The sequence below is a fragment of the Gymnoscopelus braueri genome, assembly GCF_963280865.1.
Source record: "Gymnoscopelus braueri genome assembly, chromosome: 17".
NCBI lineage: Eukaryota > Metazoa > Chordata > Actinopteri > Myctophiformes > Myctophidae > Gymnoscopelus > Gymnoscopelus braueri.
This window is the reverse complement of record NC_137617.1, coordinates 766,728-794,191: the sequence shown is the minus strand read 5'-3', so window position 1 is coordinate 794,191 and position 27,464 is coordinate 766,728. Positions and strand designations below refer to the sequence as shown.

At 39.1% G+C, this 27,464-nt stretch overlaps 1 protein-coding gene and 1 long non-coding RNA gene across 2 annotated transcripts in view; one reads left to right on the top strand and one right to left on the bottom strand.

The window, feature by feature from the left end:
* The first annotated feature begins 1,074 nt into the window (after positions 1–1,074).
* Positions 1,075–6,246, top strand: LOC308104240. Its single transcript, XR_013934807.1, has 6 exons — positions 1,075–1,193; positions 1,734–1,845; positions 3,076–3,204; positions 3,682–3,764; positions 4,335–4,532; positions 5,734–6,246. It is a non-coding gene; the product is annotated as an uncharacterized lncRNA (long non-coding RNA).
* An 8,475-nt stretch (positions 6,247–14,721) lies between these two features.
* LOC308105275 (limbic system-associated membrane protein-like) overlaps positions 14,722–27,464 on the bottom strand; it is a 213,493-nt gene continuing 200,750 nt past the window's right edge. The window contains exons 7-8 of the mRNA XM_080455919.1: positions 16,215–16,363; positions 14,722–14,921 (exon numbers count right to left, since the gene is read on the bottom strand). Of these exons, the coding sequence (XP_080312045.1) occupies positions 14,824–14,921; positions 16,215–16,363 (247 nt within the window). The 3' untranslated portion in view covers positions 14,722–14,823. The remainder of the gene's footprint in view (positions 14,922–16,214; positions 16,364–27,464) is intronic.

The following is a 27,464-nucleotide window of genomic DNA, read 5'->3' as shown; positions in this document are numbered from 1 at the left end:
ACTAGGTTAGATCACGTGTGTGTTTCCCAAAACAGTGGGTCGGGCCCATTTGTGGGTCATGTACACATCACGAGGAAAGATCCCTTTTTTTGTTTCCTACAAAAATATATTACTATATTATTTCAAAACATTTCCCACCCAAAAATCTAAAATCTTCCTCAATAAAAAAACAAATAAATACAAAATCTAAGAAATTCCATCAATTAATAAAAAAAAGCATGCAGTGAAAATATCAGATCTACAAGCGTTGTGAGCTTGCAGATCTGCTATTTTAACTAGTTTGGATCCCGGGGAGACATCATACCTGCCATTAGACTGTGAAGATTTTCTTCTGTTACAATTGCCCCCCCCCCCAGTATATAGTATATTTTATTGTATTGTATTGTATTGCATTGTATTTTACTTTACATTTCTTGTCCTTTTCTTGTGATGTGACATAAATATTATATTTAATAATAATAATAATAATAATAATAATAATAATAATAATAATAATAATAATAATAATGTATTATTATTATCATGACATTCATCCAAACTTATTTACTTAATTTCGCAATTGGCAAATAATATGCTAGTTTGATTCTAAATAACACTTTTTTTTGCTATGGTTACCAAAATGAACAGATCTACAGATCTACATCTTGTCGCAATTTGACGTGTTGTGAGCTTGTACATCTGTTTTTACAGAGAAGTGGGCCCTTTATGGGCCCTGAGCAGTGTTGCCATATCTGCTTATTATAAGTGACTTTGGGCTTGTTTTTCTGTAAAGTTGCTTGTAAATATTAGTGAAATATTTCACTTATTATTTTTGAAAATAGCAGATCTACAAGCTCACAATGTGTTGCAAATGCGACGCACTGTGAGCTTGTAGATCGGCTATTTTCAAATAGGTTTTAAGTGCAAATGTCGCTTCCTTTGGGCTTAATTTTTTTCACAGACCTGGCTGCTTATTTCTCTCACAAAATCTGGCAACACTGTCTCAGCAGGCTCGCGACCCTTGAACTCTATGCTCGCGACCGCTCGAGATCCGCGGGGAGAATGAATGCTGTCTGAGTCGAGCTGCCTGCAGGCTGCAGCTCTCACTTCAATAGAAAGTTAGATAAATTGCGTTGCTTTGGATTCATCAAAAATAATTATAAACCGGCTTCAGAGAAGATAAAAGAAAGAAGAAGAAGCGGCGGACATTTTAGGTGAGTGTTGACACACAGAAATACTATTTATGTAGGCGTTTTAGCCTACTATTACTGTATTGATAATTAAGTGCGTAGGCTGCTGTGTTCGAAGTCAATCACAAGTGACTCATGTCATGACCCAACTCTACACATTTAGTTATTTATTTTGTCTTGATAAAGGGATTATGACAATAATTACAATAAATTATAGTGGGAATATACAATATAATTTATACTATAGGCCACTACTGCTTGCCTGTGTGCCGCTCAAAACTAAATTCAGAATATGACATCTGTGTGTGTGTGTGTGTGTGTGTGTGTGTGTGTGTGTGTGTGTGTGTGTGTGTGTGTGTGTGTGGACACATGCTTTCAGTGATGAAGCTACAGAGTGTTTTAATATCCCGTGAACTCTGAACATTAATGATTCCCTTGTCTGTCTGTCTGTCTGTCTGTCTGTGTGTGTGTGTGTGTGTGTGTGTGTGTGTGTGTGTGTGTGTGTGTGTGTGTGTGTGTGTGTGTGTGTGTGTGTGTTATTATTACACATTTCTTTGGCTGCAGTGGCCAAAATGAATGGTTTGCAGCCCTACTAAAAGAGAAAAAGGAAGAGAGAACCATTATGTGTTATGCCCCCCCCCCCCCCCTCCCACAAAGAGAAGAAAACAGTTTGAAGGTAAAGTGATATTGTTTTGTTAAATGTTAAAGTAATCATTGCTTGTTCAATAACAGGGGTCTCCCAGACTCTCCACCTCTTTAGTAAGCCGAAAATGCATTTCCAGGAATACCAAATTTAACCAATCAGAACTCATACAGGATACAGGATAAATAAGTGCAATTGGAAGTGATGACACAAAGAAGTGGGCCTACAACATTGGAACAGGAACACTAACATTGAAGCTAGTGAATAGGTACTCTCTCCTGAAATTGGCAACCCATCTGAAACTGAATTGTCTAAAAGAGATGGAGAGACCCCTGCTTTAAAGCGGCACTATGTAACTTTCCTCTTCTACCCCGGATTTCAACCCGGTTTCCTGAGCAAGTGCTGTAACTTTTTACCCTTGAGCTAATAGAGCCTGCCTGCTTGCTCAGGTGATACATTGACTCTTGACCATCAGATCAAAATTCATGTCAGATCCTGTGTCTAGGTGAGACATGACACTATCTAAATGTCTCCATAGAAGAGCAGGGAGACTAAATACAACCACCCCAATTATATAAGTTATATTGTATTATTTGTATTCAGTGGTGGAAAAAGTATTCAAATTCTCTACTTAAGTAAAAGTACCAATTCTGCAATATAAAAATACTCTGTTACAAGTAAAAGTCCAGAATTAAAAATTGACTTGAATAAAAGTACAAAAGTATTGGTATCAAAATGTAGTTAAAGTACCAAAAGTAAAAGTACAAAAAAAATTGAAAATAGCAGATCTACAAGCTCACAACGCGTCGCATCGCGACGCGTTGTGAGCTTGTAGATCGGCTATTTTCAAATAGCCTAGGTATGAAATAGGGCTAAAGTGGTTAATGTATGTTTTATAGTGTAATAATTTATATCTGCAAAGTAACTAGTAACTAAAGTTTTCAAATAATTGTAGTGGAGTAAAAGTACAATATTTGCCTCTGAGATGTAATGGAGTAGAAGTAAAAGTATTGGAAATTGGAAATACTCAAGTAAAGTACAAATACCTCAAAATTGTACTTAAGTACAGTACTTAAGTAAATGTACTTAGTTACTTTCCACCACTGTTTGTATTAACATACTCTAACATACAGATTGTATAAGTTATATTGTATTAATATACTCTACGATACAGATTGCATAAAATTACATTTTATTCCACTTTAACTTTCTAACAAAAAACATCTTGTTTTATCCAAAATATATCACTTGCACTACCTTTAGACTCTGACTCCTCTGAATACGGTGGAGATGCTGTTGTACCCCAAGCTATCCACGACGAAATGTCAAGTACAGTCGTACCCAGAAGAAGGCCAAAGAGTTGGAGCTGAACCTACAGCATCTTAAAACTAAGTAAGCAATGACTAATTTTAACGAAACAGTTGCATGAGTTTGCTCTTCTCTTTTTGTATATATCTATATGTTGGTTATTTGTTCTCATGTTCTCTTTTTTACTTAGATCTTGACCAAAAATGTTAAAAAAAAAACATTAAATAGAAAGCATGTTATATGGAGTGGACAGATGCTAGGTTCATTATTAAACTGGTATCCTACTAAGGCGTCAATTTATTTATTATTTTGTATTTTTCCGTACCCTGTTCATGCTTTAAGATGACAACAAATTAGAGATTGCAAAACAGAAACTGGAGAAAGGGCCCCAATATAGCTTTGCAGCAAAGCCTGACATCCCTGCTGCAGATAAGCAAACCAGTGACAGCATAGGTGTGTTTAGACAGTGATACTGTTCTACGGAAAATGGTGACAATGTGTACAATATAAGTACTGTGATACTGCCAAAAGGAGCTTAAATGTGATTCTCTACATTTTCAGTTGCAACTTCCTCCGTTTCCTCTTCCCCCGAGTCAGACGATTTGGCATCGACACCTGGGATGTTTGACACCAACTGTGACAAGGTATTGAAGAAACATACTCTGTAGGACAGTGGTTCTTAAAAGTGGGGTCCCCAGGGGGTTCCACAGTGTCCCCAGCTAAATAAGAAACAGTTAAGCACAAAAGCACTATTTCAAAAATAGGCAACGTGTCATGATGCATCGTGAGCTTGTAGATCAGATATGTTTTGCTATTTCTGAACTATTTTTGAACAGTTTTGCCTATGGCATGCACAAAATAGGGATGGCAGGCGCAAAGGATTATTTCACTACTGTTTTACCAGCTAGAATGTAATCCAATGACAATGTACTGTATAATAATTACTTTAACTCTCCCCACCTACAGTATAGACAGTTATAGAATTCTGTACTAAATTTAATCCAACAATTAACATCTTCTCTATTGGAGGTCCATGGCACCAACTCTTTTCCAAATGGGGTCCACATTTGGGGGTCCTAAACATGAAAATGTCATTTATTTACAGTAAACTCTGTTTGAAGTGTGCCTGCTTTTGTCCAAAATGAAAGTCTTGGAAATGTCATGGTAAAATGCGTTTTAATTTCTAAAACAAGTCTTGTTTTCTTCTGTTTCAGGTCCACATTGGCTCTGCTGTGTGGCTCCATAAGAAGATCTGGAAGATGGTGGCAGCAAACACCAAGGACTCCCTGTTCATGAAGGAGCTTGCTGTTGCCATTTGGTGGACAAGAACCCTGAAGACCATGAGCCTTACAGACAAAGAATGCCCCACTAGCAAGGGCGAGGCCAAACCCCCCTGACCCCAGGACCCAGAGGTATGTTTACTGAGGGGTGGGGGTGGGGTGGGGGGGGGGGGGGGGTGGAGGGGGGGGGGGGGGGGTTCATTATAACTTGATCTCATAATTCAATCTGTTTTGGCTCTGTGCATGACTGTAGTTCTCTTTTCCAGAAGGTGGAATTCCTGTTAGCGTTACTGTTCATACCTTCATTTGGTTGTCTCAGTGGCATCAATTTCAACCAGAAACACATATGGAGATGTTGGATGTTTACAATTTATATCTGCTGCCGAGCCAATCAACTGAAGCTATGAAAAACTGAACGGGAAATGGGAATGTCACCTTCTGGAAAAGAGGACTACAGTCATGCACAGAAGCCTATTATTAGTTTATTATGCAAGTCTTATTAGATTATTATGCAAGCCTTATTAAGCGTATTAATCAATCATAAAAGAAAATACAAGCTTGCAACTCGTTGGACGCGTTGTGAGCTTGTAGATCAAAAAAGTAATCAATAGAATAATCGTGTAGAATAATTGGTAGTGACAGCCCTACATGCATGTGTGGCAGGGGTAGCTTTTTCCCCCCAATTGTTGTTGTCCATTGTAGCCATCTGGCTTATTGCCTGCCCACTGCCCACCCACCTTTTCCATTCAAATGCATTTTTACATAACTGAAACAGGGGGTTAAAAAACCACTTCACCCCATTTTCAACTCATCTTCATATAATTGGTCCTCACTAATACACATTTTAAGATGGCACCATTTATGTCTACTCACTCTGTGTTTCATTGATGGGTCGTGGACAGTTTAGAAACCTGCCTACCTTTGACATCATCGGTAGGCAGGTTTGGTCATTTTGAACAACATTTTTAACTTTTTTATTTGTTAATTATTAATGCAAGAACAATGGCTTCTACTTCTGCATGCAAACTTTCCAGGCAGAGACAGACTGTAGTTTCTATTAGCTTGGAATTTCCATTGGTGATGTCAATTGTAGGCAGGTTTCTGAACTGTCCACATTCCACTAATGAGTGGCAGAACGAGTAGACAGAAATGGCGCCATTGTATAATGAACATTAGCGAGGACCAGTTATATGAAGACAAGGTTGAAAATGGGTGAAGTTTAAGTTACTTTAAGTTATTCTCAGAACATCACAATTCATACAACTCACCTCATGCATGTCTAAGCTAATTATATTTGTTTTATTGGTGGGGGTTCTTGTTTGTTTTCTTTCAGACTGTTTCCATTGGTGGCTGGAGGGGCAGAACATTAATGGGGAAGATCTCACAAAGAGGAAGAAGGCCATGGGGAGATACATTTCAGAAAAAAATCCAGGACATCAATAGAAAGGACAAGAAATTGTGTGTCTGTGTATGGGGGGGTGATATGGGGGTAATGCGTTATAGCGCCACCAGCAGGCCGATTTTTTTGGCTACAACTCTTGCAGATCTTTTCCAAACATCACACAAATCGGTATACAGTATCTCCATAGTCATGTGATCAAGACGGATCTGTCCGATTTTTCATATTATCTCACTCTTTTCCAGTCATTTGAACACTGTGTGTGTGTGTGTGTGTGTGTGTGTGTGTGTGTGTGTGTGTGTGTGTGTGTGTGTGTGTGTGTGTGTGTGTGTGTGTGTGTGTGTGTTCCTCAGGTTGAAGTTTATGAATGTATTTGTTTATTTACATATTTGTTATTTGAATGTTGTTTTTATAAGTTTTCTTTAAATAGATTATTGTTATGTATGAAATTGATACATGATTATTTATTCCTTTGTGATTTGTGCTCACTTTTATATAGGCTACTGTAGGCTACTGTTTTTTTTAAATATACCATGTGCTGTGGGCACCTGGCTGAAATTCACCATGATCATGCATCCTCTCCAGCAAAGCTGTTCACTGCATATCAGAATACACCTGAATACACATAAATACCAGATATCAGCTTAAACCATCTTAAACCAGCTGCCAGCTTAAACCAGCTAAACCATCATGAAAACCAGCTACCAGCTTAAACCAGCTACCAGCTTAAACCAGCCTTGACCAGCAAAATCATCATAAATACCAGCTACCAGCTTAAACCAGCTACCAGCTTAAACCAGCAAAACCTACCAGCTTAAGCTGGTCAACCACCAAGACCAGCTAAAAAGTGTCCAAAACACACCTTAATGTCCAAAACACACCTTAAGGTGGTCAACCACCAAGACCAGCTAAAACCAGCTGGTCCAGCTTAGGCTGGTCTAAGCTGTTTTTTTCAGCAGGGCTATCCCTTTAAGGCAGCATGACCTAGCCATGGTCCACATGACGCTCGTCTGTCACAAGCGTCATGGAACCACATGTTCCTGGTTTGCGTATTTTTTACATTTACAACTACTACATCTACTTAAACGTTCAAATTTCAAATATAACGTGCTTACCCCCAAGCCACGGATGTAACCAGTTGAAGTGCACTGGTCTAAGTACCCGTATCTTCCGTATTGTTCAATAAAAAGCATTTTAATCCGATCGGCGGTCATTTTCTATAAACATTTTTGTATGAGAGTGCAATACACCTCCCAACCGATAGGGTCGCGCAGTTGAAAGCATCGGAGGAAATTCTGAGAAAATGGCCGGCGATCGGATAAGCACTTTATATTTGAAATCTGAACGTTTATGTAGATGTGGCAGTTGTAAATGTAAAAAAAAAATCGCAAACCAGGAACAAGTCAGTTTCAGGGCTACTTTTGACTGGGGTGAGGTGATTCCCCTCTCCCTTCCTCGCTCAGTAATCTGATGGAATTAATCACAGCTGTGTGGCCCTCACTGTCTGTGTACATATAGTGTGTAGATATTTCAATGGACATCAGACATTTGAACATTAAGTCAAGGAGGTATGAATGTGTATCTCTTTTATTTTTTTTCATAAGATATCGTTTTGGTACATTTCTTTTAGGAAGAACTTGTCATCTTGAACTGATCGAGTGACGTCAAGTTCTAGCTGGAGACCAGACTTAACGGATGCTCATGTGAGCTTGTAGATCTGCTATCTTATAACATTATAGTACTTTTACTTTTGGTACTTTAAATACATTTTGATACCAATACTTTTGTACTTTTACTCAAGTAAATTTGGAATTCCGGACTTTTACTTGTAACAGAGTACTTCTACATTGCAGTATTGATACTTTTACTTAAGTAAAACATTTAAGTACTTTTCCCACCACTGTTCAGATCCCAGGATGACCCCCAACTGTTTCTCCTTCTCCCTCTACTGCCAGGGGCATATCGGTTTAATTCCTGCTTGGATACCATCACAGGGTCTTGGGTCAGGTCTAAACAACCAGTCAAGTATTTGGTCTTTTATAGTTTCTACAATTATTCTGCAGCAGGAGGAGGCGAATCAGCGCCAGCTGCTGGCCATGAATGAGAACTGCAGCATTTGTATTACTTCCGCATTGGCTTCATTTCCAGACCGAACCCTTGCCACCTGGTTTTGACCAGCGCTTCCAAAAATAAATGGTTTTCATGCAAAACAAATGCCTGCAATGGATTCAGAATCTTGACAAAACCCTAGTTTGACCCCTCACATGCTACTTAAACGTGTCACCATTCACCAACATGCCTTACAGTTTACTTTATAAGCTGAAATATGAAATATATTACTCCACTACAAGCCCACAAGCTGGGGGTTATATCAGTGAGGGGCCACACAAAAAGGGTGGAATCCCCCAAAACACCTACAATAGCATGCACTGACTTGCTTGTAGACTATAGAAACACCTATAAGGGACATAGAAATGCAACTGAATCAACAAAAAGGACAGCCACAATCTTTTTCATGTTTTTATTTTATTTAAATACCCCCCCACACACACACACACACAAAACAACAGGGCTTATTTTTCCTCCCCCTCATTGAGGAGAAGCAGGTTTTCACTGTACAGTCTCTGTTACTGCAAACACACTACTGTACATCTCTCTCTATCAGTGACCGTGTATAGCTAGGATGGAAGTATAGACCCCTTAACAGACGACGTCACACTGGTTGCAAGCGATAAGAACCAGTATTGCGAGCGCACCAAGGGTGCGTTCGGAAATTGCGCACCGGAGCACATTCGCCTATTAGTTTGTATTGGCCAGTGCGCTCATTGCTGTATTTCCGAACGCACCCTATGTTGTGAATTGATTGCATGAAACAATCACCTGTGTGTTCAGTCTCAATGTTGGTAAACAAATAATTGGTCTATAGGCTGGGCCTGGCCGATAGCCTATCCTGTGTGGGCCACATGCGCGTGTGCGAAGCTCGCACGTGGGGAATCTTTTCAATTCATTCATTCATATTTTTTCCTCAAAATATTAAGTCAGGTGTCTTTGAGATTGACAGGTGTCGAGATGTCACGGCAGGCCCGTTGACCGCCTGACAAAAAAAAAATCAACCAATCGGTCGGTTAGTAGGCTGCTACAAGAAGACACTTCATCCCAACACATTATAAACTATAATTATAATTTTATAATTCAAACAAATGTACAACAACAGTAACGACCAACTCTCCCAGCCTTTACTAGCACCAAAGTACTGTGTTGATAATCTACTGGTTACGTGTCAACTTGTGACTTTGTCACTCGTAGCAAGTGAGCACACACCAGTGGTGGAAAAAGTACTCAATTTTTTTAACTTAAGTAAAAGTATCAATACTGCAATATAGAAATACTTTGTTACAAGTAAAAGTCTGGAATTCAAAATTTACTTGAGTAAAAGTACAAAAGTATTGGCATCAAAATGTACTTAAAGTACCAAAAGTAAAAGTAGTCATGATGCCCCATTTCAAGTTTTCAAATGTATACAAATCTTTTGAAAATAGACGATCTACAAGCTCACAATGTGTTGCACCGCGAGGCATTGTGGGCTTGTAGATCGGCTATTTTCAAATGGCCGAAATGAATATAGGGTTGAAGTGGTTAATGTAGCCTATGTTTTGTAATAATAATCAATCTACAAAGTAACTAGTAACTAAAGTTTTCAAATATGTAGTGGAGTAAAAGTACAATATTCGGATCCGAGATGTAGTGGAGTAGAAGTAAAAGTATTTGAAATTGGAAATACTCAAGTGAAGTACAAATACCTCAACATTGTACTTAAGTACAAGTAAATGTACTTGGTTGCTTTACACCACTGGCGCGCGCGCGCGCACACACACACACACACACACACACACACACACACACACACACACACACACACACACACACACACACACACACACACACACACACACACACACACACACGACAGACAGACTTCATTATATAGGAGTGCTGCGTATGGCATCACCCGCTTCTCACAGTATATTATTGCATAGTGCACAACAGCTAGTCGCAAGTCATGTCACCTTTGTAATTGAATTCATGAATCCAGGACCATTATCCATTCTCTTTTGGACTGCTTCAGGACATCTGACAGTAATACCTACCTACAGACTACACGAGTCGGCAGCTTTTGTAGCTTGGTAAATGGTGCGAAGACTGCGAACGGGGCAGCCAATATATCTATTGTTATCGGAGGAACAGATTTGTTTTCCCGTCTTTCAGCAGCTAGGCTGGGCAACAGTGTTGATTTTGACAGCACATTTTGATTTAGTTTTAATCATAGTATTTTGAATACATTTCCATTTAGTTTTAGTCATATTTTAGTCACCTGAAATGTTTTAGTTTTTGTCGACTAAATATAATAAGATTTTAGTCGACAAAATCTACAGTTGATTTAGTCGACTAAAAAGCTCACAACTTTTTTTCGTCAATTAAAAAAGGTTGTCGACGAACATTTTTCGTCATAGTTTTAGTCGACAAAATCAACACTGCTGGGCAAGAGCTCCATTGACTGGGCCAAGGCCCGAGTGGCCCAACGGCCGCTGCGCTTCTGCTCTCTATGCCTGCATGACATATTTAATCTTTTACTATTTTTCTCAATCCCAGTTGAGAGTGGGTACTGTGATTGGGAACCAGTGTTTTATAGCTAGTTAAGGGCCTTATGCCAGTGTTACTGAAGACTACATTATGTTCCACATAAAAAGCAACTTATATTAATTTAACAAGTACATACACAAAAAAAACTAATCATTTTACTAAATCCATTTTTACCGTAGGAGATCTAAAATAATGGTCTTCCATTAGATTTCTGTGTTTAGGTTTCATCTGCAGAAATTGGAGTTCAAGTTGTATAAGTACACACTATTAAACTGAATGAAATATAAAGAACAATAGAGGTAAAGAAAGAAAACTATCTCATATTGAATGCATTTGCTGAATTGTTCCATAATATGAAAACATATAATATTAGTATTAGTAGAAAAGGGTCATTCATTAGTGTCATAGACAATTCTATCCAAATATCAGCAGTGCAGAAGGATTGTGGTTTTAATTAATACCTAGGCCCTACTTTGTGCGTCTTAAGTACCAGGTGTTATGACTTAACCTAAGAACTGGAGGTGTGGCCAATGCTGTTTTACAATTTTGAGTGGTCAAACAGCACTGGCCACACGTCCAGGTCTTAAGTTAAGTCATAAGACCTGGTACTTAAAGGGATATTTCACTTTCAAAAAAACTTTGGGTCATTTTATCATCTACTCAGGCTTTTGTGAGCCCCCCAGACCGTTTTTAAGTTGCTTGATTCAGTATTTAGATATTTGATAATCATTTTATCAGACACGCCCCCTTCCTATACAAACCCATTATAACTTCAAACTCCATTTTTAACATGTTAGATTCATCGAAAACACCCGTCCTTGGTTCTGGTGACTCACCCTGCCCTCCTAATACGTGAGGAGGCCGTGTTTTTTCGATTACTTTTTTTTTTAAATTTTTTAATTTTTTTTTGTATTCATTTTTTTTTCCATTTTCCCCAAAAAATATTAAAAATAAATGAAAAAAGTTACTAAAAAAAACACGGCCCCCTCGCGTATTAGGAGGGCAGGGTGAGTCACCAGAACCAAGGACGGGTGTTTTCGATGAATCTAAAATGTTAAAAATGGAGTTTGAAGTTATAATGGGTTTGTATAGGAAGGGGGCGTGTCTGATAAAATGAATATGAAATATCTAAATAATGAATCAAGCAACTTCTCTGGGGGGCTCACAAAAGCCTGAGTAGATGATAAAATGACCCAACGTTTTTTTGAAAGTGAAATATCCCTTTAAGACGCGCAAAATAGGGCCCCTAGTGTTCAGGGGTCCAATGATATGGCTCTCTTCCCACTACGTAGGCTAACCCAGAGCCTTCCATAACCTGAAACGGATTAATTGTATTTATTTTTTCATTCTAACCAGAACCACCCCTGAGGGGGAGGTAGGTCATTAAAAAGAAACCTCTCTGGCACTCGGGTGGCGCAGTGGTAAAGTCTCTGCCCACCACCACAGAGGTGTGGGTTCAAATCCACCGTGGTGCATCCGGCTTTGTCGAGCGTCTACACAAACACAATTGGCCCGTGTTCGGAGGAGGGAAGCCGGGGGGGGTGATATCGGTCATTGCACATACTTAGGCTATATGGGCTGGGGCGGCACCTGTCAGAAGGGGGGTGTTGGGTGGGATAGGACGAAGGCTCTGCGTCCTCCCGAAAAAAAGAAAACAAAAAGAAAGAAAAGAAAACCGGTTTATCTACAACAAGTGTTTTCCAACCTTTTCCCTTGCTGCCCCGTCCATCTGACACAAACTGAGACCCCACACACATGCACAGACAAAACACAGAAACACACGCTTGTGTTTTTCAAACATGTTAACCCTAAAATGACTTTTTTTCTACCGATTAGTCACCCGATAGGCTGCCCTAGCGTGTCTGATATCTGGTCTAGAGGGGTGGGTTCAAAATCTCTGGAGAAAAATTCTGTGAGATCCCATTGGTTCACCGATCTGTCCGTCAGCCCCCGCCCCGCCTCCTCCTCCCACAATGTGCAGCATTGAGAGCCCTGACGTCACAACATTTGGAGCGACGCCCACTGCACTCTGGTTGATTGGGGAAATGAGGCTCTTATAAGAGGCTCTTATTTTTGAGCAAAACTAAAAAATGAAAGCCTGGAGATCGAGGCTAGTCACCCCATGGTGAGTCACCCCATTGTTTTTGTCACATTCCTAAGCGAATAATTTGATGACCGGCAGCGGTTCCAGTACAGAGAGTCTCCTTTTGTGTCTCCTACCGGTCCGCTGGTAATCAAATTATTGGCTTAGGAATGTGACAAAAAAAATCCATGAATTCAAGTCTTCATGGGGTGACTAATCGATAGAAAAAAAGTATTTTTTTGCGTGAACTATCCCTTTAAGCCCTATATACATCCGACTAATAGCAGAAATAACAGATGTACAAGCTCACAACCTGTCCCACTGCGACGCATTGTGAGCTTGTACATCTGCGTTATGATTTTGTGCAACATTGTTTCAAATGCTTGATTACCTCCAAAAAGGCAAGCCCCCCTGTGATCTTTGGCACAAATAATTGCCAAAACACTAAGATTGTAATGATATAACATAAAAACATTATGCAAAATAAAGTTAATTGTATTCGTTTTTTCTTTAAAACCTTAAATGTGTGTTCATTGTGATGAATTATTTATTATTATTATTATTGAGTATTAAATATGTTAGTTACATTGATCCAAGCCAGAACACAATTGATTGATTGATTGATCACTGCAATAAACATGCTCTGAAAACGAATGCAGGCCACTCATTTGGCCACTTAACATGGTGGGGCGCATCCACCGCGGTGCATCCGGCTTTGTCGAGCGTCTCTACACAAGTGGCCCGTGTTCGGGGGAGGGAAGCCTGCGAGGAGGGTGATATCGGTCATTGCACGTACTCCTACGGGCTGGGGGGCGGCACCTCTCAGCGGGGAGTGTTGGGCGGGAGGAGTAGGGCGAAGGCTCTACTGTACGTCCTCCTGGTGGGGGCTCCTCACTGGCAGGTGAGTCAGTAGGATACAACCACAGTGACAACACAGAAATGTGCGTGGGGAGGAATTAATTGGCATAACGACTAAATTGGGGAGAAAAGGGGTCAAAATAATTGTCTACTCTACATTAAAAAATCATAATAATAAACATGGGTGGGCCACAAATGCTGTTGAGATTTTCAAGTTGATCCCTGATCCCCAAAAAAGGTTGGGAACCGTTGCTCCTGACGTCTTCAGCTCTTCGAGATACAGATGATTGTTTGAGAGTTTCTCCTGTCACAAGACAAGATATAGCAAAACCCCCATTCAAACCCAGAACCCCCAAAGACGAGATTTAGCACAAACAGAGAAACACGTACAAATTACGAATAATAGAAGTCCTTAAAAAACAGAGCATTGTTTTTTTTTTCTTTGTCCATTTCATTATCATCGGGTCTTTTTGTGTTTTCCGACCAAAACGTATCTTAGTAAATCGTTCATAATTATCACATCTCTTAACATCTAACGCTGCATAAGGAGAACGTCAGGTTTCATCTAGCCTCTCAAGCCAGACAACTATTCCACAATGTTCTAATAATTCATGGTCTGTTACTACGCCTACTGAAGGCCACGGATGGAAGCTGTCATCTGTTTGTCGTCGCCGTTCATGAAAATATATTTAAAAATGTCTTTCAAATATATTTTTGAATTTCCATTCCCGCTGAGCAGCAAGCTGTACATCCGTTGACTAATCTGATTTACAGTAGGACATATTTATGCAGTGGTGGAAAAAGTACTCAAATGTTTTACTTAAAGAGGTGGTGCTTTTTCTGTTTTTCATGTGTCTATGATGTTGATAGGGAATCACTGAAAATCACGGCACCCCGTCTTTAAGTAAAAGTATCAAAAGTATTGGTGTCAAAATGTACTTAAAGTACCAAAAGTAAAAGTACTAAAATGTTTGAAAGTAGCAGATCTACAAGCTCACAACGTGTCGCGATGCGATGCGTTGTGAGCTTGTAGATCGGCTATTTTCAAATAGCCTAGGTATAAAATAGGGCTAAAGTGGTTAATGTATGTATGTTTTACAATGTAATAATGTATATCTGCAAAGTAACTAGTAACTATTAGCCTCTGAGATGTAGTGGAGTAGAAGTAAAAGTATAGACAATTGGAAATACTCCAGTAAAGTAAAAGTGCATTTATGTGGCTGCAAAGTGGGGAAGGCGGTACTTCCGCTGTAGTTTCTCGGCATCTTCAGCGCTTCCATTGTACAGACTTTATGACGGAAGCATTTGAAAATTGTGTGAGTCAACAGTCTTTCTCAAGAGACCGGTAGTCGTCAGAACACAATGCAACCAGTCCAGGGAAGGTACGGTTGGTGGCGGTCGGAGCGGGCATCAGGGACAGAGGGTAGAGGAGGAAGGCAGTATTAACACTTGAAGAAAAGGCAGACGATGCAGCTGAACACGAGCCACAGTGAGTGAGACACACAAGCAGAGCCACTGATGTCTTGACCTGTTCCTGGTCCTGGAGAGAGAGAGAGAGAGAGAGAGAGAGAGAGAGAGAGAGAGAGAGAGAGAGAGAGAGAGAGAGAGAGAGAGAGAGAGAGAGAGAGAGAGAGAGAGAGAGAGAGAGAGAGAGAGAGAGAGAGAGAGAGAGAGAGAGAGAGAGAGAGAGAATTTATATTTTATTAATATTGTTTAATTTTTATTATTTTCACTGTCACACTGTTTTTACCTGAGTACTTTGTTACTTTTCACCACTAAATGTACTATAGAGGAAGAGACTGGCATTGTCTATTAGTAGAGTAACTTACTATAGAGACTGGCATTGTCTATTAGTAGAGTAACTATAGAGGAAGAGACTTGTCTATTAGTAGAGTAACTTACTATAGAGACTGGCATTCTGGATGCCCAGTCTGTTAGTAGAGTAACTTACTATAGAGACTGGCATTCTGGATGCCCAGTCTGTTAGTAGAGTAACTTACTATAGAGACTGGCATTCTGGATGTCCAGTCTGTTAGTAGAGTAACTTACTATAGAGACTGGCATTCTGGATGCCCAGTCTGTTAGTAGAATAACTTACTATAGAGACTGGCATTCTGGATGCCCAGTCTGTTAGTAGAGTAACTTACTATAGAGACTGGCATTCTGGATGTCCAGTCTGTTAGTAGAGTAACTTACTATAGAGACTGCCATTCTGGATGCCCAGTCTGTTAGTAGAGTAACTTACTATAGAGACTGGCATTCTGGATGTCCAGTCTGTTAGTAGAGTAACTTACTATAGAGACTGGCATTCTGGATGCCCAGTCTGTTTGTAGAGGAACTTACTATAAAGACTGGCATTCTGGATGTCCAGTCTGTTAGTAGAGTAACTTACTATAGAGACTGGCATTCTGTATGTCCAGTCTGTTAGTAGAGTAACTTACTATAGAGACTGGCATTCTGTATGTCCAGTCTGTTAGTAGAGTAACTTACTATAGAGACTGGCATTCTGGATGCCCAGTCTGTTTGTAGAGGAACTTACTATAAAGACTGGCATTCTGGATGTCCAGTCTGTTAGTAGAGTAACTTACTATAGAGACTGGCATTCTGGATGCCCAGTCTGTTTGTAGAGGAACTTACTATAAAGACTGGCATTCTGGATGTCCAGTCTGTTAGTAGAGTAACTTACTATAGAGACTGGCATTCTGGATGTCCAGTCTGTTAGTAGAGTAACTTACTATAGAGACTGGCATTCTGGATGTCCAGTCTGTTAGTAGAGTAACTTACTATAGAGACTGGCATTCTGGATGTCCAGTCTGTTAGTAGAGTAACTTACTATAGAGGAAGAGACTGGCATTCTGGATACCCAGTCTGTTAGTGGCCACACAGGTGTAGTTCCCATAATCCTCCTGGGTGACATTGGCGATGGTCAGGACGGAGGAGGTACCGAGGGTCTGGATGTTGATGGCCAGACCATTGGATATTCTGGACAGAGAGAGAGAGAGAGAGAGAGAGAGAGAGAGAGAGAGAGAGAGAGAGAGAGAGAGAGAGAGAGAGAGAGAGAGAGGAGAAAGAGAGAAACAAACACACAGTTAAAATATGCTTAAAGTACTGTAGTATCATTTCAAACATAAGCACAGTGTTCCATATAAGTAATCATATTTCATCCTGTGTCACAGTACTATTTTGATTCTGAGTTTTGCAGTTAACAGGGCTTAAGGTTGAAACATTGCAGGGCATCTCCCATCTGTGCAGGCTGTAATGTGATCAACTTCGCATTCCCCCACACCTAAACCGTTTTGTTCCTCTGCATTGACATGTAAAAATACAGTACCCAAGGTTGGAGACAGAAGATGAGCTTTTATTCTATTGTATTCAGACTTTGAAGCTTGGCCGCCCGGGGTCAGAGAGGCAAATATTTAGCACCCAGGTGATGACACCCCCGTCTTGGGCTTGGATCTCAGAGCCATGCTTTTGTCTTAATTTGAACGAATTAGAATAACCATTGTTCCTTTGTGAGAGTCCGCTGGCCACAGACAGTGAATGCGTAGTGGTTAGGCAGAGGACAGCAAGTCTGCAGAAGACAGTTTAACTTTAACTCTGTCAAGCTGAGTAAGCCTATGTACATTGTAAACAATATTAAGAGCCTTTTAAATGTGTAGTTAAAATGAACAAAGTCTTCATAACTAAAGTAAAAGCCAGGAGAGGTAAAAGGTATTCACTCTGAGTTGATTTCTGTGTCATTAAAAGCATCATTGAGTTAACTATTGTTTACAGATGAATGGGGATGTGATTCTTGGTATCATTCTAAAGTGTATAATGTGTAAAATATTAATCTCATAGCGAAACTTCATTGTGAAATATGGTTCTGTACTGAAAGCCGATATTGTTGAATTGATTTCCATGTACTGTGTGACCTAGTATAATATGCGCTGTAGCTGTCCTCGGCCACGACGGATCAGCTCCTGATTGGTTGAAAATAGGGACAGGAGGAGCTTTGAAACTGAGAGCGCCGTTTGAAATCTCCAGTGTATAAATAATGTGTTTGAATGTGAATGCTTTGCGCTGCTGAATTAGACCCACATGGCAGTTAGCCAGTTGGGCGGAAATAAAACTTTGCTCTGACAAACTACACTTTGACTGGATCCTCCTCTTTAAGACTCCTCCGGGGAGACTGGTGTTTCAGCCCTTACATATGGAAAATATACTTCAGTACCAAAGTAAAAGTACTACTAGTATTATGCAGAATGTAACTAAAGACTATATTATAAAGTTAGTCTGGCTGTTGATGGCCTGACTGTTGGGTATTCTGGACAGGGGACACAATCACACGCTTACAGCAAATCAACGGCAGTTGGTGGCATGCAGTGGTGGAAAGTAACTAAGTACATTTACTTAAGTACTGTACTTAAGTACAATTTTGAGGTATCTGTACTTTACTGGAGTATTTCCAATGTCCAATACTTTTAGCTTAAAAAGTTTAGCTTTTAAAATTTACTTTGAGCTTGTAGATCTGCTATTTTCAAATATTAATTGTACTTTTACTTTTGGTATTTTAAGTACATTTTGATGCCAATACTTTTGTGCTTTTACTCAAGTAAATTTTGAATTCTGGACTTTTACTTGAATTCTGGACTTTTACTTGAATTCTGGTGGCATGAAGTCAGCAACATACACATTATGCTTAAAAAGCTGTATCAGCCAAATAGAGATGCAATCCATAACATTGTGTGTGTGAATACAAATTTGACTAATCTATAGTAGAGTATGTTAATACAATATAACACATAGCTTACTAAACACAATTGTGGTTGTATATTTTGTCTGCCTGCTCTTCTATTGTAAAATGTACATCCTGTGGTCATGTAGGACATCTACTGGCTGACAAGAGGTATTGCATCAAAACAATGTATTCGCTGCTCAATCAAGCTGCCACTTTTATAGTTCAAGTAGAAATGTGGTGGCTTGTGTGGGGGACCCGTTCAAATCGCAGGTTTAATCGCAGGCCTCAGTTGTGAATTGGATATTATCCATATCCTGGTCTTTGGTTTTGTATTGGTCTTTAGCAGGATGTAGATCAGGGGTGATGCAACTTTGATGATGGAGAGGGCCACTATATTTCCACACTCACTCCAGAGGGCCATAGCCGATCTACAAGCTCAAAACGCGTCGCAGTGCGACGCGTTTTGAGCTTGTAGATCTGCTATTTTTTGCTATTTTTGAATTGAAAACCTGATTCTTTTGTTGTTTGCTATTTTTCAATTGGAATCCTGAAACGTAACATTTTTATTTAATTTCAAATGCATTTAGTTATACTTATGTCAACTTCATGAACTTAAATACAAATACATTGGACATAAAAAAAAACAATAGAATTGTAATACTAGTCAATAAGCTACTACTATAGACTGAAGTAATTAAAGCGGGTCATGTTTGGAATTGTAACAGCTGAAATCAATAACCTGCAGGCCGCATTAAGTGAAGGTGGGGGCCGCATGTGGCCCCCGGGCCGCCAGTTGCCCATGTATGATGTAGATGAACCATTTGAAGGACTTCAGAACACGTTGTCCTTCTATGAGCATAACACTGACCCTGATGCTGTACCATATGATGCATGGTGGTACTGAATAGAGGGATTAATTTCCCACATTAACTACAAACGTGCACATAGTACAGCACCAGTACATAGTAATGTAATCATCTTAATAGATATTAGTCTATAGATGCCCCAAATGTCACCAGCAAGTAAGAGAGGTTTAACACAGTTCATTATTTTAGTTACTAGGCCCGCGCCCTCTTCCTTCTTCAAATTAAGCCTCTTCCCTTCTTTGACCCATTTGAATTTGCTGTTACGCTTGTTGTCTCCGCCAGGCCGAAGGCATGGCGAGAGAATATGTTTTACCCCCTGTCTGTCCGTCCGTCCGTGTCCGTGTGTCCGTGTGTCCGTGTGTCCATGTGTCCTGTCTGTCTGCGAGCAGCTAATCTCCGGCACCGCTGGCCCGGTCGCTGCGAAACTGTGCACACACACTCCCTGGATGCCAATTCAGAACAAAATTTTTCACATGGGCCTGTTATAGCGCCACCAGGAGGCCGATTGGTGCAAAAAAAAATTTTTTATATTACTCCTACAGATTTTATCCAAACGTCACTTGTAGATTGACTATTTCAACTATTTGAAAATGTTTTTAAAAAATGGCAAAAATGCCAAAGAAGTTTAGGGATAATGGGTAAGGCACCGGCGAAAATAGGGCCCCATGTCTTCTACTGAGAAATATGACTGTGGTGTCCTGTAGGACATCAACAATGTTAAAGTTATTTGAAGCAGATATCACACCGGATTGGACACTAGACGCACTGCCATCTTAATTGTAGTCATTGTTGCAAAATACCCCTCTCTGTCGGGAGAGAAACAATAGACATAAAACCTGAATATTGTAGCTTTAAGTTAAAGTGCTTCCAACCTACAGTAATCGTACCTACTGTACAGGTAAGTCTTGGTAATGTGCTAATCTGAACTGTAGCGCGGCAGCCAGAGTTTATGCTGACACACACCAGGCTGATACAGATAATTAGCATAAAAAGGAAAAGGCCTAGCATGATTTGGGCCAAAAGGAGGACAGGGAGTTGGCAGAGAGATAAAGTGGCAAGGGCCTTCCCTCTAGGACATCCTGGGGACAAGGACAGCGGAACAGAGAGAGCGTACATGTACGTGTACACTGTGCTGGTTTTGCCGTCAGCATCCCTGGATGATAAGGCCAGGAGCAGATCTATTCTCCTGTGTCTCTTCATGGTAAGTGAGTGTACTGTTAATGGTTGACAAAGGGAATCTTAAATGCTTGCAAAAAGAAAAACCTATTATATAAAGATTTTTTAAAGATAAGAACAATAGAAGCTGAATTTAAATACAAGACCTATAAAAATAAATTGATTAGAATAATTAAAAGCAGCAAAAGGAACTATATATATATATATATATATATATATATATATATATATATATATATATATATATATATATATATATATATATACATATATATATATATATATATATATATATATATATATATATATATATATATATATATATATATATATATATATATACTACTTATAGCAATTTACTGGAGATTAACAAGAATAACATAGTAAATACATGGAAAGTGCTAAATGAGATTATTAAAAACAGAGCTGGAAAGCCAGGATATCCATCACATTTTCTAAACAGCAATAATATAACGATAGATGACCTTACTATGATCTCAGAGGAATTTAATAACTTCTTTGTTGGAATTGGTCCTACTTTGGCTGAGAGCATAGTAAATACAGATAATATAAATGAGGATATTGAAGATATATAACTGAAAGTATGGTTTTAAGGGGAACAAATGAGAAGGACATTTTAGAAATGGTAAAAGAATTTAAAGATAAGAAGTCAACTGACTGTAATGGCATAGATATGTCTCTTGTTAAAAACATTATTGAGTGTGTGGTGAAACCCCTCACACATGTCTGCAATCAATCCCTAACAACTGGTGTTTTTCCAAGTGAAATGAAAACCGCTAAAGTCATTCCAATATATAAAGCAGGAGACAAACATATATTCTCAAATAATAGGCCGGTTTCTCTACTCCCTCAATTCTCCAAACTATTAGAAAAAATATTCTACAAAAGGCTGGATGATTTTATCACCAACCAAAATATTCTGTGTGACCAACAGTATGGATTTAGAAAAAATAGGACCACCACATTAGCATTATTGGATTTCGTAACAGAAATAACAACTGCTATTGAAAACAAAGAATATGTCGTAGGTGTATTCCTAGATTTAAAAAAAGCATTTGACACGGTTGATTATCAAATATTGTTAACAAAACTTCATAGATACGGGATAAGAGGTATGTCACTAACTTGGATAACCAGTTACCTAAAAAACAGGAATCAATACGTACAATTCATTAATTGCAAATCAAAACTAATGCAGGTAAAGTGTGGGGTCCCTCAGGGATCAATACTAGGCCCATTGCTGTTTATTCTATATGTAAATGATATGTGTAAGGTTTCCACATTACTGAAGGCCGTAGTGTTCGCAGATGACACAAACTTGCTCTGCTGTGGAACAACTCCTGGATACTGTAGGTCATGAAATGAAGAAGTTACAGAGTTGGTTTGACTCAAATAAACTTACACTAAATTTAAGCAAAACAAAACATATTATATTTGGAAACCGACCTATTAATTCAGACAAAACACTTATGATAAATAATATAGAAATAGAAAGAGTAAATTAAATAAAATTTCTTGGAGTGATTATAGATAATAAATTAAGTTGGAAGCCACATATAAAGTATATTGACTCAAAAATATCAAAGTCATCATCAGTATTATATAAAGTCAAAGATATTATAAATCAGTCATCATTATATACCTTGTACTGTTCCTTCATACTCCCATACATTACTTACTGTGTGGAAGTGTGGGGCAATACGTACAAAACAAACACAGATCCAATTTTCATTCTCCAAAAAAAAGCAATAAGGATAGTAAACAAAGCTGATTACAGAGAGCCAACAAACCCACTCTTTATCAAACTAAACACACTGAAATTTAAGGACTTGGTTGATTTAAAAACCATCCAACTCATGTACAAAATAAAAAATAGTCAATTGCCAAACAGTATCCAGAAATTGTTTGAATGGAGGGATAGTAAATATGAATTAAGAGGAAAGTATATATTTAAAAGGAAAAAGGTTAGAACAAATTCAAAACTTCACTGTATTACAGTTAGAGGGGTTGAATTATGGAACACCAGTGGTGAAGATCTGAAAAATTGCAGTACAATACTCAAGTTTAAAAAAATGTATATATGCAACATATTGAAAGGATATTGTAAGCTCTGAAGATGAACACCAGAAGCTGTTTTTTTGTTGTTTGTTCTGTTTTTGTTTCTGTTTTTCTGTTTTCATAGTATTTTAGAAATTGTATTTCTAAATATTATTTGGAAAAGTAATAAGGGATAGGACTAGATAAGTTTTCAACTTCTTCCTATGCCCTTTTCAAACACCCCAGAGTTGTATTTGTTTTCCTATTTTTATATTTCTTATTTTTAAGTGTATTATGTTTATTTTATGTATTTCTTTTGTCTTTTAACAGTGTTCGAAATAAATAAACAATCAATCAATCAAAAACAAAACAATCAAAAGGATAAGAAGAAAATGTATTCATGTATAATTACGTAATTAGGCAGGCCGAATAGAGGGATCTCTTATTGCACAACTATGCAATGTTCGTGCAAGAAGCAATGGTTTTGATTATTATTACAAAACATACATAAACCACTTCAACCTATATACATTTGAAAATAGCCGATCTACAAGCTCTCAATGCATCGCATTGCGACGCATTGTGAGCTTGTAGATCTGCTATCTTCAAAGGATTTTTATACATTTGAAAACTTGTGAAATAGGACATTCTGAAAAATTAGTACTTTCTACTTCTGTACTTGTACATGTTGATAGCGATACTTTTGTACTTTTACTCAAGTAAATCTTGATTACCAGACTGGGTAACAGAGTAACATAGTATTTATACATTGCAGTATTGATACTTTTACTTAAGTAAAAAATGTGAGTATAGAGTGAGTGACATCCCTGTTTATGACTCATGTAGATGATGAATAGAATCACGTACAGAGCATGCTGAGTCTCCACACCTGGGAGAGTGATTGAAGACAGTTGGCAGCTGTGACAATGTGACAGTGATCAAACAATGACCGTCACGCCTGTCTGTCATATCAGCTGACAACTCACTTTGTGTCGTTTGGTCTGTTGCTGCGGGCAACAAAGCACTGAGCGGAGGTATACTCAGAAAGAACATTTAAACATTTAATATCCGGCAGAATGAAAGGCATGGCCGAGACTATGTTTTGCACCGTGTCCGTCCGTCCGTCCGTCCGTCTGTGAGCAGTGAATCTCCGGCACCATTGGCCCGGTCGCTGCGAAACTGTGCACACACACTCCCTGGATGCCAAAGCCGAACCTCTTACCCAATTCTTTCAGATTGGCCTACAGATTTTGTCCAAACATCACGCAAATCAGTACACAGTATCTCTATAGTCATGTGATCAACACGGGTCTGTCCGATTTTCCATATTCCATCCTGATTGGCTAAGATTGGCTTCCAAAGTTTGCAGGATTTGTTCGTTTTGAACAAAATGCCTCAAATCATGAACGCAGCATGCAATTTGAAATGAAGCATAGCGTTAGTTCATGCAGGAGTTCGGAATTGTTTGTAGCACAAAGCTAATACAGCATGCTTGCTGCCCAGACAGTAGAAGCTTGATTTGGTTGTAGGCTACTCTCTTTTACCATGTGGAAGCTTGAATTATTGTAGCTTAAAGCTAACATAGTATGCTTGCTGCCATGTGTTTAGAAGCTTTGTTTGTTATACATCACTGCACAGTTAACATAGCATGCTTGCTTCCCATGTGGAAAGCTTCAATTGTTTGTAGCTTAAAGCTAACACAGCATGCTGCTGCATGTAGAATCTTTGTGTTATACAGCACTGCACAGTTAACATAGCATGCTTCCTTCCCATGTGGAAGCTTGAATTGTTTGTAGCTTAAAGCTAACATAGCATGTGGAAAGCTTGAATTGTTTATAGCTTAAAGGTAACATAACATGTGGAAAGCTTGAATTGTTTGTAGCTTAAAGCTAACATAGCATGTGGAAAGCTTGAATTGTTTATAGCTTAAAGGTAACATAACATGTGGAAAGCTCAAATTCTTTGTAGCTTAAAGCTAACATAGCATGCTTGCTGCCATGTAAAAGCTTTGATTGTTTGTACAGCACTGCAAAGTTAACACAGCAGCCTTGCTTCCCATGTAGGCTACTCCCTTTTATTCCCAGCAGAAGACATTCCAGTGGTTTTAAAGAGCTTTCATCAGGTAATGAAACTTGGCTATTTTAGCATTTTTATTGCTTCAGGTATAGAAGTATATGGAGCTAATTTTGGGCCGAAAGTTAGATTTTTTTTAAGTTCTAATGCTGTTCTGCTGAGGAACTCTTGACTATGGGAATACCCACAATACATGGTGCAGTATCATAGTTGGCTCTGAATCTTCAAGCAGAGCTTCCAGCAGTTGTAGTGCTCTGCTAGCACAAATGCTTTTATTATATGTTTATACTTATCAAGGCTGTAGTAGACAATCTGTGTGCAACGGGGCATAATATAAGACAAGAAGTCAAATTCAGACATGTACTCAAGCCAGGAAAGGAAATCACAGCATGTGTATCAAATCAGTGTTGCCATGTCTGCTTATTATAAGCGACTTTGGGATTGTGTTCTTTTAAGTCACTAGCAAATATGATTACTAAACAGGGTTCATCTGAAGGAACCCCAGATTCTTATGTAATCATGGTGCAAAAAAAAAAAAAAAAAAAAAGGTTTAATATTCTAATCATTTGTTTTGCGACTTGTTTTATAGACTTGGCGCTTGTTTCTCTTACAATCTGGCAACACGGCATGGTGGTGTCACGTGACTACTCCTTGGGAGTAATCAGGAAGTCTCATTCAATACAGCAATGCATCTTGGGTATTGTAGTCTATGCAACTGACACAGTCATATCATGGTCAGATCAGTTCAATGCTACCGTGTGAGAATAAGGTGAAAGGGCAAGGGTGTTTTCTTTCTTAACTGGTCATGTGCAGGCATTATGGCAGTGTAACTGTCATGTTAAATAAGTACACAACTATCATGGGATATTCAAGTTAATATAATCCACTCAGTGAAGCTGTTATTTCTGCATTCCTGTTCTATTCACTTAATTTATCGCTCAAGTTCAGGTAACTATTATGTGGGTGGATTAGTTTGCAGATGTTTAAATAGATAATTACTTCATGGTGGATTCAAAGTCTTGAGAAATGGGGCGATTGCTTCAATTGGTGTGGGTTGTCCTCCAGGGGGTGCCATTTAGAGGGCAAACAAAGGTTAATCTGATTCTCTGCTGCTTCAACTCCTATCAGCATTATGGCTTAGATGCAGGGAGCGGATTCATTAGTGCACTGAAGTAATTTGCATGTTACTTCACTTTTAGCTAACCATGTCATTGTAAAGGGTCATTGCTGAATTCACACTGCTTCTGTTTTCGTTTTATGAGCGACTGCTATGATGGTGATCCAAGGCTTTGGATGGCATGACCTTCTTTCCATCACGGATGCCGGGAAGGTTCAGATTGGGTTGCTGTTAGTTCTAAAAGTGTGATTCTACTACTAAAAAGCTACTTATACTTGCTGCTAACATTACAGCTATAAATCATGCTTTGGCTAAATGCTGCTACTATTTTATTGTGCTACTCATTCTACTGCAGTTGAGCTGCTACTACTACTACTATGCTGAGGATACTAATGTTCATCATGCAACAGGAAAAAAGGTTACTGCTACATAATAACATAGTGTCAGCAGTGGGCAGACAGAGGGAGCCCTGCTGACTGAGGCACGTTATCTAGTGCATTGCTTATTTCTCACCTCAAATATTTTCAGATGCATACTTTGTCTGTTTAAGTACTAAAGTAAGTTACGCACCGTCTGGCCACATCTCGAGTTGGACAAAAAACACAGCAGGTGAAAGGCGGAAATCATATAATAGTCATTATTCTTTGCAAGGATAAAGGGGGTTTACTTGTCTCTGTCTCATACAGGTGCTGCTGGGTTAAGTTTCATTGGATGGTTGCAGAAAGAAGAAAAACATTATGATGATAATTGCAATTAAAAATAATTGCCTTATTGCAAACCAAGTCTTAAAGATGCATTGCGGTCTGCCCTTATTGCAAACGGTGCAGCTACAGTACAGCTGCTTGGTTCCAGCATTCACAATGAAGCAGCAGGTTGCCGGTCTGCAGCCATGAACGCTACTACGTTCACCATGAGTGAATGAGATAATCCCAGCTGTATATTTGCAGATCTCCACAGCGTCCAGATGAGAAGGATTGCATGCTTGCTTTTGTGTGTGTGTCTTTCCAAAAGTCATCTAGGTGGTGTTCTGCATGCTTGTGGAACTTGAAGCTTTCGTGGATTGCTATCTACGTATCTGAGATTGACATCAGACATAAGTATGCTGCTGAAAGTGTTGGCTGGGTTCCACTGCACTGATTTAGGTAGTATGATTCTGTTTTTTGTATTGCATTCCTTTATCTGTGCGTGATGGGTAAGGTCCGCAGTATGCTTACTGCTGCATATAGTTATTACATTTTACACTCATTAATTTAGTTTAGCTTAATAAAATAATTTCTGAGGTCTGCAGCATGCTGCTGCTACACATAGTTCACACTATTGTAGGATGAACTTTTTATACATCTTAAACACTGTAAATCAGACAGGGAGGGAAAAGGTGCAAACGTCATTATTTCTAACCCTAACCCTAACCCTAACCCCAACTAAAACCATATGTTGTCTCTGTTCTCCATGATCCAGTACCTGCAAAGACGTCCTCTGGCGAGGCAAGACGGATGTTGTTCCTGACAGTCAAGGGAAAGCCAAAGTCATGGTTTACGGCCCGGCTCCGTCTCCTCTGCAAAAGATGTGGACTGCTGCGCATCTGTATAACTCACTCATTTCCGCATTGGCGGGGCTACTGTGCAGCTACATTGGTCCCGGCTTAAACTTTGAAGTTGCTCAAAAAGCAATGAGTGGCATGTACTGTATGAGGAGACGGTTAAATAAGAGTCTGCATTCAAAAGAGGTTGGCAATGGCATGGGTTCTTTCAGATAGGTCTTTTACAGATGCAGGCTTGCATCCCTCTTATCTGAGCGGATAGGAAAGTTTGCAGCACGCTGCTGTTGCACACATGTGCTATTAATCAGTGGTGATTTCAGGGGTGTTGCGTTGCGTTGCTAGGGGCAACCAGTGGAATCTCAACCCAATAGTACATTCTGCAGCACGCTGCTGTTACATATATTACACATTCCAATTTAGATAGTTTGACCTTTTACGGACGCATGCTGAATCCCTCTTATCTGTGCGGATAGGAAAGGTCTGCAGCACGCTGCTGCTAGTAGACTTCATTCTCATTAATTGTAGGATGACCT